This window comes from Pseudorasbora parva, chromosome 9 (assembly GCF_024679245.1).
Source record: "Pseudorasbora parva isolate DD20220531a chromosome 9, ASM2467924v1, whole genome shotgun sequence".
NCBI lineage: Eukaryota > Metazoa > Chordata > Actinopteri > Cypriniformes > Gobionidae > Pseudorasbora > Pseudorasbora parva.
Genome location: NC_090180.1, coordinates 46,988,819 through 47,004,140, shown reverse-complemented (window position 1 = coordinate 47,004,140; position 15,322 = coordinate 46,988,819). Strand labels below are relative to the sequence as shown.

The following is a 15,322-nucleotide window of genomic DNA, read 5'->3' as shown; positions in this document are numbered from 1 at the left end:
ATTTAACAACTGAGTCCTGGTGTCAACTACAGAGGACATATCATAAAATATGAATATAATATAATTTTACAAAAAAATAATCTGTCCATTTGTTTCTTATGCTCTACAATCTAATGACATGAAAAAATACAAAATTCAAAAAACTTTTTTTTTTCTGGGTCCCAGGAGGATTTTCCTCTTCTCTTAATTTTTAATAGCACTTCAGCAGATTCATTTCTGTCAATTTAAAAAAAAAAGTAATATCCCCTATTTATAACTTTATTTGATATTTATATAATTTTTGATATCAAAGTCAGTGGCCCTCATTTATCAATCTTGCATAGAAATGGGCGTATATGTTGGCGTAAGATTATGCTTACACTCCTCTCACCGCCTGATTTATGAAGCTGTGCGCACCTCTGCAATCCAGGTGTACGCTATACCTGCCCTTGATAAATGCAGCGGCTGAAAACGATCGTCATTAGAATAACACGCCCCTATATATTCAAGTCTCCGCCTCCCAAATGCCCTCATTTTACACCATGGACACACGGAAGACGGCAAAGAAGCGAAACTTCTCCGACGTGGAGATCGGGCACGTCTCAATCATCTCACTACTCCACTAGTCAGTGCACTGATTAGGACATAAGTCAATGGGCTGACTCCCTGATCAGTGCCCTGACTAGTGAACTAGTGAGATGATTGAGATGTGCCTATCGAGACCATCACCAGGGAAGTGGAAAAAAGCGAAAAAAAATTATTTGGGAGTTTAAAGAGTGGGATTAAAGGCACCCAAAAAAACAAACAAATATGGACCCAAATTACGAGTACTCTTAATAGTCTGGAGGTTGAGAAGCGCACTCCAGCAGTTTAAAGCTGTTTGGATGATAAATTACCATCACAATGCATTATTTTACAGCACGCGCTTTGAAACAATTAGCATTTAATTTCGTATCACGGCACCTGTATTGGGAGTGTACGATATGATGATGATGTGATGAGGAGTACCATTCATTCACATTAATAATTGCATGACAATATGTAAAATTCTGTTTATTATAACATGATTTTTATTATTAACGCTTATTGTTATTTGGAAGAAGAATGCCGTTATTATTTATTTTATTATTATTATTTAAAAGAAGAAGAATGTAATTTTTATTATTTTGTCAGTCTGAATTATTCAGTCCCAGTCCGTGTGCAGCTGCCGCACAGGCTCACAACTGGAGGAATACAAGCCTCATGCTTTGGTAGCCTATACCAAGCCTGCAGTCTCCCTCTCATTTACTGAAGCTTTCTCGCCTCGATCGCCCCCCGGTGACCGGTCCCAGTATAGCCGCCCCTCTGTGTTTTCTAATGGACGCGAGGCAAACTAAATAATAAAATTACACTTCAAAAATGTTTCCCCAAAGTTAGTTTATGTCACTGAAGGCAGTTATCATCACGATGATTTCATTTCAGGTGTTCGTTTTAAAAATAAGTTTACTTTGAGTTAGTTATTTGATGCTATAAAAACGGGGGGTGTGACGTCATGATTGACAGCTGAGACTGACGTCTTCTCTGAGTGAAGTTGTCACTGAGGAACTAACAGACTTTTTTCGAAATTTTTGGGAGCAGATTAGAGCTTTAGCTTTAATTTCTACATTTCCATAACTGTTTATTTCACACCAACATAATTAATTGTTCTGCATCTGCGAGAGTGTGGGCGGGCTTTTGATATCGCTGCTGTACTTCCTGCTCTACTTCCTGCGCTCTACTGCGCAACTCCGGTCCCGAAATCGCTACTGCGCAGACTCGGTCCCAAGATGTCCGCGCCGTGCAAGGCATCCTGAAAGCTTCAAATATGGCAAGCGGAAACGGATGATGTCGAGTCGTCCATATTTTTTTACGGTCTATGGCCTATACTCACACAAATTAAACATTGAAGTCTACGTTGCACAAAAATAAACAACGAAGTTTATAATTACTATGTTGTTGTTGTTGAAAAAACAAACAAAAAAAACTAGCCAAACACTGGGTTGTTACGTCTGACCCGGGATCTGGATGACACAAAAACTACCCAAACACTGAAAAAATAACCCCCAAAAATGACCCCAAATGGCTCAATCCAGGATTTGGGTATAGAGAATTTTTTTTAAATATATTTTTAAGTGCATGCAATAAACATTTCTTTTGAAAATGATTTAGGGTTTGAGTGATTTCGGTGTAGAAACAGGTCGCTTGATCCACATATTTCTGTGAGTTAAGTTTATTTCAGCATCTGCTTCTACAGATTTCAGTCCTTGATGTGTTCAGATATTTCATCTCTTGTTCTGACCTTTCTCCTTGTGGCGCTCCTCATTCCTTCCTGTCCAGCAGAATTTACAGTTATTGTCCCGTCATTCAGTCCTGACCGTGCTTTATCTCTGCTAAATTGCCCGTTTCACTCTCACAAATGGAAAAATTACACAACTGGATGTCTTGCTGTTAGAACAGAGTAGTTACAGAATAATACAAGGCAATTTCATCGTCTTTTGACAGCCAGAAATCATTTTTATAGCACAAAATGGAAAGATCCATCCAGTAGAGCACTTTCAAGAGGCAGTAACATCTGCAAATAGAAGGTTACAGTATCTGGGATGGGCTTTCATTTGATTGTTGAAGAGTTATGGGTTTGTGTTGGACTCCACCTGTTCTGTACCTTAAAGGTGCCCTAGAATGAATTGAATTAATCTTGCCATAGTGAAATAATAAGAGTTCAGTACATGGACATCACATACTGTGAGTCTCAAACGCCATTGCCTCCTCCTTCTTAAGTAAATCTCGTCAATCAAAAACACCACAGAAAAATAAGTGCTTCTCAACTTAAACCAAACCGTGACGCAAGTGTTGGGGATCATTTATATGCACGCCCCCAACCTTTGCATCTGTCCAAACATGTTCATTGTCAGGCGGAACTGATGGTAACTGGGACTGCAGGTAAACAAAGACACTCGAGGAAAGCAAAAACGGCTCTCATGACACACATGGTTCAGGCTGTGCAGGAGACTGTTGTCATATGTCAACAGTCATGGTTGATGTTTATTATAATCGGATACCACAACAATTTAATTCAAGATCGTTCGTTTGTTCGGCCAATTTCAAGCAAGCTTCGCTCAGCATCTTAAACTGAAGAAAGGGGCAACTGTATTGCTGCAAGCAGTAAGTAGTGATTTATCCACTTATTGACTGTTTAAACAATTTCTGATTAATTTGATAGTTTCTTAGAGAGACTGCATCTAGATAATGCAAGATGCTAGTACAGTAACAACAGGAAACTTCAAGTACCATACAAAACTAAATATTGTGTCTAATGACAAAGGGTAATATTATTTTGTATTATAAAATACAACTGTAGATACGTTGCTTACAAATCGTTCACTCGATCCTTCTAGCAAATGTCACCATATAAGTTAAAATGACAGTAATTTGACAAGGCTATTCATTTGTAAATATATAAGTTATATATTTATATTTTTGAGAACTGAAGTAGGCCTATGATGTTTTTGCCTATTTGTATTTCAGATTAGGCTACATCACAGTCACTGCGTAGCCTACGTTGTGACTAACGTTAAATAAACATTCAATATCGTTGATGAAAGTCTAAAATGTAGACTGAATGACACTTTAAGCAGAACATCTCATATGGTTGCCAGATTGGACATGTTTAGGTAAAGCACCGGATGTGTTCTTTTCAAAGAAAAAAATCCCTTTTTGGGGGATTTAAATAACATATCTGGCAACCACAAGCACGCAAGCTCTTTCTCGCGCACAGATGATCTGAAAACAGCAATAAACAAGTCGGCTGCATTTTATCAATCTCCATTTGAGATGTTCTGCTTAAAGTGTCATTCAGTCGGTCTGTGTTCTGTCAGGACTCACGAGCCACTTTGCTGAACAACTGAACTGCTGAGAGTGTGAGCTGCTGAAATAAGCCAATCAGAGCAGAGCTCAACATTAATATTCATGACTCTTCCAAATAAGGCAATAACAGAGCATTACATCCTAGGGACAATTTATAGGGTTGTAAATGGACCTGTAAAACTGTATCTGGACAATTTTTGCCCTTAAAGGGATCCCCTGGTGTTGAGACTTGTATGGCTTAATATAACATAAATGATGTCTCTTACTGAATTATGTAGTAGAAAACCCATGAAAGATCTACGTTATTTTAAAAATCGATTTTATATTTGGACCATGGGCGGCGCCATTTTGTTTGCGTTCTAGGTTGATGACGTAGAGTGGTTGAACTCCTCAATCAGCTGGCATTACCCGTAGCTATTTTTACCACAACGCAACTCGAAAATTGTTTCAGAGTTAAACAAAACCAATGAATTCCTTTGTAATTATACTTAAAACACACTCAAACATACATGTGCACACAAACTCACCTACACAAGTCACAAACAGATCGGCGGGCGCGCACACGACAGGCTCTGTCTCAATCGAGATGTTGGGCTGCTCAGTCTCCACGACAGGGGCTGAATCTGAAATCGACCCTATACCCTTAAAAAGGGCATTATTTGAAGGGACGGCCATTTGTAGTGTTGTCCGACACCATAGTGGACATGTTCGAGTGCAGTCATTCAGTCTCACGTTCCACCGCAATAACGAGTAAAGCCGATTTACAAACAGCTGTCCGACTTCACGCACTCAAACATACATGTGCACACAAACTCTCTCTCTCACACAGACTCACACACACCCCAACAGATCGGCGCGAACACACACACACACACACACACACACACACACACACACACACACCCCAACAGATCGGCGCGAACACACACACACCCCAACAGATCGGCGCGAACACACACACACACACACACGCACGCACTGCGCGCGCATACATAACCCTCAATCTATTCCCTGTGTTGATATCCTGTTCAACACATCCTGTTCCCTAGATAGACTGTTGATAGTAGATTAACTATAATGCCTAATGTGACCAGCAGAGGGAAATATCTAGGTAGGACGATGGGATAAAGTAACGTGAGGAAGAGAGGCAGGATGTTTTGGTGATGATGCATGCGATTGAGACAGAGCAGTCAGGTGTGTGTGTGCGCGCCCGCCGATCTGTTTGTGACTTGTGTAGGTGAGTTTGTGTGCACATGTATGTTTGAGTGTGTTTTAAGTACAATTACAAAGCAATTCATTTGTTTTGTTTAACTCTGAAACAATTTTCGAGTTGCGTTGTGGTAAAAATAGCAACGGGTAAAGCCAGCTGATTGAGGAGTTCAACCACTCTACGTCATCAACCTAGAACGCAAACAAAATGGCGCCGCCCATGGTCCAAATATAAAATCGATTTTTAAAATAACGTAGATCTTTCATGGGTTTTCTACCACATAATTCAGTAAGAGACATCATTTATGTTATATTAAGCCATACAAGTCTCAACACCATGGGATCCCTTTAAATAAGCCACATACCCTCTGTGTAGATATCAGAGAACAATTTAACATATTGTTTCAAATCATTCTAAGGCACCTTTAAGCTTGAGTTGAAGTTTACTCTGTAATTGAGGGTTGCACTGTCAAAACCATCAAGATTTAACAATTTATTTTGGCCCTCATACACAATTCCATAATAATTAAACAGTACATGTAGGCTGAAGCCTTAGCTTATTTTACCTGCCACTTCTTCATAATAAGCATAATGGGGTGTGCGATATTAACAAAAACTTATATGATTTTTTTGAATAATTAGACAATATTTTGTTGTTACCTTGGCTGGTTTAGGACTGCCGTGGACAGCTGACTCCTAAAGTATTTGATATTATTCACATTCTGTGGGGTGAATTTAAATGCTTTCTCACTGGATCTCCCAGTGCTGTTTAGTAACGATGTCACGTGATCAAGATCGGCCCATGTATGAGCTCGCGCTCTGTCCGCACAGCGCAGATCAAACGAGTTGGGCGGTTCTGTTCTACTTTCGTTTCGTTTGCTGTTTGATGTTTCTCAAATAACAGAAATGGCAGCTCTTATCAGTTGGTCACAGCAGGAAAAAAGGTCGCAAAATGCGACCATATTTAGTCGCAGTCTGGAGCCCAGCAGAGGGTCTGTTCTTTCTTTTGATATATTGCATGTTCAGATATTCACACAAGATATTCTGTGGATCATGAAACTTGTGAAAATTACCAAAAGCAGTGGTTGGGACTGGCAAATTTCATGCTTACGTTCACTTAAGGCCTTTTGATACAATTTTGTGTGAATTCATATCAGTGGCAGATATGCAGATTACAAACATCAATGACAGGCTCATATCGGCCGATAAAATCGACAGAGTAATCAGTCAGGGTCTATTAATTACTACAACCATTTTCTTTACCATCAGCTTGCTACAGTACTAAAAGGGCTTTTTCTTTGCAAGTTACTCTAAAGGTGCATTAAGATGTTTAACTATCGCTTTAGCGATGAATCTCTCTTAGGAATAGCACATCGAGTGTGATCATGAACACTATTTGAAGCTTCCAGGAATGAAAACCATCCCTTGACAGATTTACAGCAAATGTTTTTGGACGTTGGCCACGTCTGAAGTAATGTGTTGAGTCCACAGCTGCTGTGAAAAACAAACCGTAGTTCATGCATCATATATCAGAAGATTTTATGAGCACCGTATCACAGGAATACTTCTCCCAGAAAGGAAAATGGACATAATCTCACCTCTCATGTCAAACTTGTATGACTTTTCTTTATCACAGCTACTCTTTTCAATTCAATGACATTTAATTTGTCCTCATGCAAAGCACGTGGCTTCAGATGATAATATACATGTTATAGTGCTTTTGTGTGAAAACTAATGTCCACGCTTATTGTAATTGCATGGAAAACACTGAACACACTCTTTGGTGAGCAGAATATCTAGAAGCAAAGCTGCCTGTGCATTTCAGTAAAATGACTGAAGTGTCAACGTCTGAGCATGTTTTTGTGCGGGTTATTTTTAGGATCTAGACGAGCTGTCCAACACATCGCTGTTCTCCTCACCATCTGAATCTCTGTCGGAGTATCCAGACCCTTCAGGATTTGGCACTGATAGTCTGGCACAGTTACCCGCTGAGGGCACCACGGCACAGATGTACTGGGATATACCTGGACACAGTCAGAGACAGGTATTTATACACTGGCTTTCTCTCAGATATTCACTGGTCCTGCCACAAAACTCAATAACAATCAGCACGTTTGCATGCACAATCTTAAACCGATTATGTTTCATAAGCCGACAGTGTTGGCACAAAACCCTTTTGTATACACAGCTAGATTTTTGCCCATTACCCAGTTTTTACACTCATCCCAGTTAAACTCTTGTGATATCAGATTAAAGCAGATGGAGAAGTGGTACATGGAAGATTATATTTCAGTGTCGCTAACAGAGAATGACCTGTAAACATCGCTGGGTTATTAGTTTGCATGTAAACTGGGAAAATGTTTTATTTTAATGAGCTGATTTCGCATAAGTGTGCATGTAAATGCTCTCTTCTCTCTCTCTCTCTCTCTCTCTCTCTCTCTCTCTCTCTCTCTCCTCTCTCTCTCTCTCTCTCTCTCTCTCTCTCTCTCTCTCTCTCTCTCTCTCTCTCTCTCTCTCTCTCTCTCTCTCTCTCTCTCTCTCTCTCTCTCTCTCTCTCTCTCTCTCTCTCTCTCTCTCTCTCTCTCTCTCGTTGAGCCCAAGTTATGTTTTTAATTTCATATTAAATCTAGCATATGGCTTTGTATCAGTAAAAACCCGGGAGTATATTCAGGATGATCGTGTCCCCTTTTGAAAGTTAAGCTTTCAAAGCCATTAACTGAAAATGCTATAGACTGAACTGGTCTTGAGATAAAATCCCGAGTCTGAGACCGATTTTAAAAAATGTTCTTGAGACCTGTCTTGAGTACTACAACACTAACTGTGAAATTTAGTCGATAGTAATAGCATGTAGCCCGAGTCTCGTTCCTCGAGTGTATCATCTCCTATGAGTGTTCAGCGTCTCCTCTGTATCTGTGTTCTCCAACAGAACCTGAGCGCGTTTCCTGGCAGGGTTGGATGACTTCAGCGCAATTCTGTCTGCGTCAGTGGCAGGATTTAAGGTAGATTCTCTCGTTACCTTTATCTAATACTCTCTCCTCTATTTCATCACATTTCATCATCTGGTGTTTTCTGCCTCCATCCATCATTTCCACAGCCTGTTGCTCCTCCACCGCCACCACCAGAGGAAGAGGAGGAGGCGGATGAGGAAGAGACGGAGGAGTTGGGGCACGTGGACACATACGCCGAATACAAGCCATCCAAATGTAAATAGACGTCATATTATATCAATCTACAGCACAGTATGAGATGGACAGTATGAGTTAGAGGTGTGCCATATTATATCGTCCGCGATAATACCGGTATAAATCTTTACATGATAAAAAAAGTGTCATATCGCGATATCAATGATATAGCGACGCGATGACGTAGCGCGCACAACAACACCTGTCTGAGAGAGAAGAGGACGAAGATCAGCATGTCAGCCTCCGATGATGATGATTTAGTACCTAAAAGGAAGCTACTTGGTTACAAGAGGTCAGCTCTCTTGACAACTGACATAACATTGACAATGTTTGACCGGAAGGGTAACATTGATGGTTATTTTCGTCAGTTACGGCTAGGTTATGGCTAGTTAGATCTAGCATTGTGCATGCTTCGAATGAGACAGAGATAAAGTTAGTAGTGTATAAAGTAATATGCTTATTTGAATGAATGGATTATAGCATTTATTTGAATAGAGAGAGAGAGAGAGAGAGAGAGAGAGAGAGAGAGAGAGAGAGAGAGAGAGAGAGAGAGAGAGAGAGAGAGAGAGAGAGATTCGTACATGCGTGACTGCGACTGTTCAGAGAAATATAATGTAGTGATCCCAGTAGCGTAGCTATTTTGTTGCTAAAAGTCGCGGGTGGCGTTGATAACTAGTTTCCGTGCTCCTGAATCTGCAGCACGATCTCTGTATGCGAGTGACTTGTGTGTATGTGTGCGCGAGCGCTTCATAATGAAAACAGCTCATTAATACAGAACGGTATTTTAACTAACTTGGTATTACCTCTGCTATATTACACCTTCCCAATCAGAATTGAATATTCAGACAGACCATGGCATACATTATTTTATTGGTAAACTAAATGTTATATATATATATATATATTAGGGATGCACGCTATTGGATTTTTGCCGATATCAGATATGCCGATATTTTTCAGCTCATTTTGCCGATGCCTATATATATATATTTACAGCACAAAAGCTAAGCAAGGAAAGTCTGACATTTGGAGAAGTTTCTCAATTGTTTGTGATAAAGATGGAAAGGAGCTGACTTTGTCCATTGTGACAAATGGACAAATTTCATAGAAAGAAATCTTGTCCCGTCCCACTCCCCAGACCAAAGTTTAAAAAATAATCCATCCCATCCCGCTCCTGTTTAAACTGACTCCTGCTCCTGTACCGCTCCCATATATTTTTTCTTCAATTAGTGTTTAATACATAGAATTTGATTTAATCTGCTCTCCATCCTGTTTTAGACCAGCTGCTGAGCCCCTGTTTCTCAACACAAGACAACAAATAAAAGAAAAACAGTACATAGTTCACACCATATCTACAATAGTTTAATAAATCCAAACAGCACATAAAGCTGCATTTTACTCATTTATTGTTGAGTAAACAATACTCAAAAAACTTTTGAGTGTGCGTCCTTATATGACGTACACAGCGCGCGCCTTCACCACTAAAGAGCGCGCACAGCGACCAAGCTATAATGTTGACAAGAGAGGAAAATACATTTTTCTGAGGGATAAACTTTTTATTTCGTTAGGAAGATAATATTGGCATAATGACACTGTCCCTAAACCTACCCATGTAAGCAAACAATCAACTACCTTCAAATGCGCCTGACATTAGAATTTATTTTTTTCTGAGATGATTATTACACTTTACAACAAATAAATAGCTTTTATAGAACCGTATAAGTCCCATAGACAGTAAGATAAGTCCTGGGTGGCCGTTGAGAGTTGCTATGGCATCTGTAAACAAATTCCAGCTGCTGGAGAGGACCGCGTCGACATCTGATGCGCTAGACAAACTGGAAGCTTTATATTTGAATACATTGCTTGATATTTTATATCCGTTCGAATTAGATTTTTTTCAAAAAATGACTGCCCTAGTAGGTGTATTAAAAGGTAAACTATAAAATGTTGCATTTCCTTTTTTTCCCGTCTTTGCTATTGGTTGATTCCGCTCCCGTCTGCTCCCGTTAACCATTTATCCTGTACCGTCCAAATCCCGTGATTAATAGCAAAGATGACTCCCATCCTGCAGGAATCCCACGGGGAATCCTGTGACCCGTGGGATTCCCGGAAAAATGTCAGCCTCTACTGCCCATCTCTACTACAGGAAAAACTCAATTTCATATTTGTGGTGTTTCCATGTGCAAATTAATGCTCTCTTCACATGTGTGCAGCTACTATTGGAATCTCCTCACCCGGACATCGTAGTGGAGACCAACACCTGTCCAGCGTTCCTCCTCCTGACATCACATACACACTGTCCATTTCAGACAACACCATTAACTCCGGCATGCTGTCCGCCCTGCAGCTGGAGGCCATCATCTACGCCTGCCAGGTGCGCTCTCTGCGCTTTACTGTTATTGTCTATTTCCACTCTCAAATGTCTAGCGTAAATGTATGACGTTTCATTTGTGGTTGTGCTCCTCAGCAACATGAAGTGATTCTTCAGAACGGTCAGCGAGCAGGTTTTCTGATCGGAGACGGGGCCGGTGTTGGGAAGGGCCGCACTGTGGCCGGAATCATACTGGAGAATTTTTTAAAGGGAAGGAAGAGAGCATTATGGTAAGCGTCCCTAAAGCCGGGTGCACACTGTGCGATTTTGCCCACGATTTGGCCATCTGAGACAAATTTAGCAAATCCTAAAAGATTCCTCTGATCCTAGGCTAAAATCTGACGTCTTTGTTCGTTAGTTTGACATGTTCACTGGCAGCCGATTAATGAACGCTGCGATCAAATTTGACCTCAGACGAATTCTGGCAGTGTCAGAGGATTTGCCACACAATCCTGCAATGTGACTTCTCCTACGACGACAGTCAAATATCTCGGTTTTTCAAGACAAACTATGGCAAAAACGAGAGCTAGAGATTTCTTTGTAGCCAGCATTTCAGTCCCACGTGTAATGCAGCTCACTGTCACCGAACGCGTCATTCATTGATGATATAAAACTCTGGGTGAGTTTTCTTGCGTGCGTCCGTTTTAGCGCGCCTCGACTAACGTACAGTCTGACATTAATGACAACTGAGATCTTACAGTGTGACATGGCTTACAGCAGGGATCATGTTCATACAGTCTGACAAGGAACATTCACAAAGGATTTATAAAAATCGCACCGTGTGCAGGACCCATAACACGCCTGATGTTTCTTCATCCATTATGATGATTTAAAGAGATAGTTCACCCAAAGTGTGATGATTATCTGCTGACCCCCAGGGCATCAAAGATGTAGGTGTGTTAGTCTCTTCAGTAGAACACAAATTAAGATTTTTATCTCCAACCATTGCTCGTATAATGCATGTCAATAGGGTCTAATTAGAATTAGACCTCATTGACAGAATTAGACCCCATTGACCCCATATAATGATGCATTATACAAGCAATGGTTGGAGTTAAAAAGTGTAATTTGTGTTACAAACAAACACACCTACATCTTGGATGCCCTGGGAGTCAGCAGATAAACATAACATTTTTTGGTGAACTATCCCTTTATTGCATAACAGAGGGAACTTAATTTTTTTCTTCTTCTTGAAATCTGCTCTGTTTTAGGTTCAGTGTGTCAAATGATCTGAAGTACGATGCTGAGAGAGATCTCAAGGATATAGAAGCTCTCCACATCCCTGTGTTTGCTTTAAATAAGGTTTGTGAACAGAATCGTCTCATCAATATTGTATACAATGGGGTTTTCCTAATGTGAGGGAACTAACAGGGTTAAAAGCTGGGGGGGAAGCTGGTTAAAAGCTAATATTTAAATCTAAACAATGTCAATTTAAATTAAAATGTAAACAATCCAAATAAAAAACTTGCTAAAAATATTTTATTTAAAGCTACACTGTGTAACTTTTTTAGTTTATTCTTAGCTAAAAACCCTTAGTTCTTTCAAAAATGTGCTCGTTAATGTATATTTACGTCTTTCACGTAATAAAGTATTCTCGTAAGTTTATAATATGCCATTGAAAATACATCCGGGTGAGGGGTTCGAATGCCGGTCGCCATGTTGCCCCTCCATCTTGAAAGTAAATTAGCCAAAGAGGGACATACCCGTAAAGTCAAGCTTCGCCTTTCGCGTTTTAACACTCGATGGCACCGTGTTGAATGTGAAGAGGGGGATTGCCATGTTAATCTTGGACTAAATCAGCCACCGTAGGAGTTAAAACGAAATCAGAATTGAGAGGAACAGAAACTATTATTCACTGGATGGTCATATACCTTTACACCGCTAGATGGGGAAAATATCACACAGTGGAGCGTTAAAATATTTCTATTTTTAAATATTTTAAAATATTAAAAATGTATTTATTTGTTTATGTATTATTTTTATTTCAGTTAAAGTTGAATTAATTTGAATACTTTAACTTTATTTCAATTTGTTAAAAAAGCAATATTTCATCTATTTATTTTAATTTTATTTCAATTCATGAAAATTTGTTTTAATTTCACGTAACACTGCCTTAAACCTCCAAATGTGTAAAATCATTGAAACATTCATTTAAAATATCAATGGGGTTTAAGTTCGACTGGCAAAAAGTTTGGAAATTCCTTTATTGCTTGTTTCATTACTGGATGAATCCGTGTTTTTGAACAAATCACTTGAATGAATGATTCAATGACACACATTTTGAACATTTATTAGTCGCCACCTACTGGTGAAGCGATGAAATAGACACAATATTTATTTAAAACGTCATGTTACTTTCAAAAGGTATTTGATTTTTTCATTTTGATTGCTACCCTAGACATCAGTGTTTATATCCCAACTATAAACTTTTATCCCAGTACTTGTGGTAAATGATACTCTGTGCTTGAAAAGATTGTTAGTGAAGCCGTTTCATATCTATACCTGAATGAGGCTTTCTCTTGGTCAGTGCCAATGCAGATTTAAATGTTCCTGTGTGGAGGTTATCATTCTATTCCTCTTTCATGCAGATTAAATATGGAGATACGGCTACCTCAGAGGGCGTTCTTTTCGCCACATACTCAGCGCTGATTGGAGAGAGCCAGGCCGGGGGGCAGCATCGCACCAGACTCAAACAGATCCTGGACTGGTGCAAACCCAACTTTGATGGAGTCGTATCCTTCACGTTCAGCATTGCAGCCTGTGCTTTAATTTGAAATCTTGAATCTAAAAAATCTTAACTGGCGTTCCAGCACCATTTTAGCAAGGATTGGCATTCAACAAGAGTGTTTGTCCATTTTCAAAGTAGTTAGCTTACAGGTTCACGCCCGTTTCACACATACTCCGTATGCGTTGCGTGTTGCGGTGTGTGTGCGATGCAGGAGCTGCACGTGCTGTTGTGCTTTCACATATGCACCGTTTGCAGTGCGTAACTGATCTGCGGCTGTATACCACAAACACAACATTTATTCATTATTTTTATTTTTTATTTAAAAGTTACTGAACATGGCGTGTCATCTATGAAAGTGTGTATAAAAGGGAATTGCAATGATGATACGCCATGTTCAGTATCTTTTAAATTAGAAATAAAAATAATGTTTTATTTATAATTATAAACGTTTAAAAGCACTAATATAAACGTTTTATTCAATTCCTTTATTCCAATTCCTTTATATTTATATATATATATATATATATATATATATATATATATATATATATATATATATATATATAATTATATATTGTAATTGATATATTGCATTGCTAATGCAAACATTACAACAGACAAGTAATCTTGTCTTTTATTTCGTAAATATTTTTTTCTTCCAAGAAATCCAACAGGTCATAAAGAACTTTGTTTTTCCACCTCAGTAAGGAGGAAGGATGAGGGCTATCCATTATGCCTCCTTATTTAACTAAATATCAGGTATGGTGTAGTTTTTCTTGCTTTACCTGAGGCAAAAAAGTCATGTGATGACTTTGAAACAGAGTAGAATTATAAATTATATTCAAATTATATGCATCTGTGGTGAAATTACTAGATTTTCACGTCAATACATGTTTATTTTAATGCGAACAAAGCACTGCCACTTTAATTCAGCGCATCCAGCACAGCAGAAAATAGACTCGGTGCGGAAACGATCGCCGCACTGCTGTATATGCACCGCTCCTGCAACGGTTCGCCAGACTGCATCCGCGTGCAGTGTGAAAACTGTAATCAATTAACATGGATACTGGGAAAAATACACACTGCATAAATTTTGCCCTTAAATAAGTCACATACCCTCTATGTAGATATCAGAGAACAATATAACATAGTTTCAAATCATTCTAGGGCACGTTTAAATTCGAACATATTGTTTTCAATGAGTGTACACACCGGTGGCAGCATTCGGCGCCTGTCCGCGGCGACTCTGGAAGTTGTTTAAAATCCTGTTGCGCCACAGAGCGCCATTTCAAGGTTTTATAATACATTTATATTATATTACCCTCAAATCGTCAATGTGCATACTGATTTCACCCTGTGCTACAACATACACCCACCGTGCAGCTCTTCTGTCAGAAGTCTATTCAAAATTGAGCTTGCGTGAATATAATGTGCACGTCCGGTGTGTGACCCACTTTAGGCACAGTGGGCTTAAGAACGTGCATATAAATGCTCTGTGTTCTTTTCCTCTCTAGGCAAGTTTTTTTTTGGGGGGGGGGGGGGGGGGGGTGTTATTTATTAAAATGTTCTTTTATATATTTGTATTATGTTCTGTATTTCGATCACGGCTTTACAAAGTTATGAGAAAACGTTTTACGAATGTTTATCCACCACATTACCTTTTATTTAAACCTAAATAAGAAAGCCATTGTCAGTTCGTCTGTCAGCTACCAGGCAGTTTTGGACGCTTTATTAGAAGTTGTTGCTGTGTGCAGTGTGTAAAGGAGAATAAAAACAGTTTTACCCTTCTGCTGACTAGTGTCGTGCCCCTCCAAACCCATTCACACACACACACAGATGATTCGACTATCGGTCGACCATAGAGACGTTTGACAATTCTGAATTTGAATGTGTAAATCCTTAGTTAACATTAATATAGAACGGTGATTAAACTGCCTACCTGTGCATAGCTTTCAGCCACTCAGACAGACC

General features: G+C 39.4%; 1 protein-coding gene across 1 annotated transcript in view; it reads left to right on the top strand.

Moving 5' to 3' along the window:
* sbno2a (strawberry notch homolog 2a) overlaps positions 1–15,322 on the top strand; it is a 64,514-nt gene that overhangs the window by 17,229 nt on the left and 31,963 nt on the right. The window contains 8 exon segments of the mRNA XM_067452865.1: positions 6,950–7,114; positions 7,997–8,020; positions 8,022–8,069; positions 8,165–8,273; positions 10,466–10,626; positions 10,720–10,853; positions 11,835–11,925; positions 13,212–13,355. Coding sequence (XP_067308966.1) covers positions 6,950–7,114; positions 7,997–8,020; positions 8,022–8,069; positions 8,165–8,273; positions 10,466–10,626; positions 10,720–10,853; positions 11,835–11,925; positions 13,212–13,355 — 876 coding nt within the window.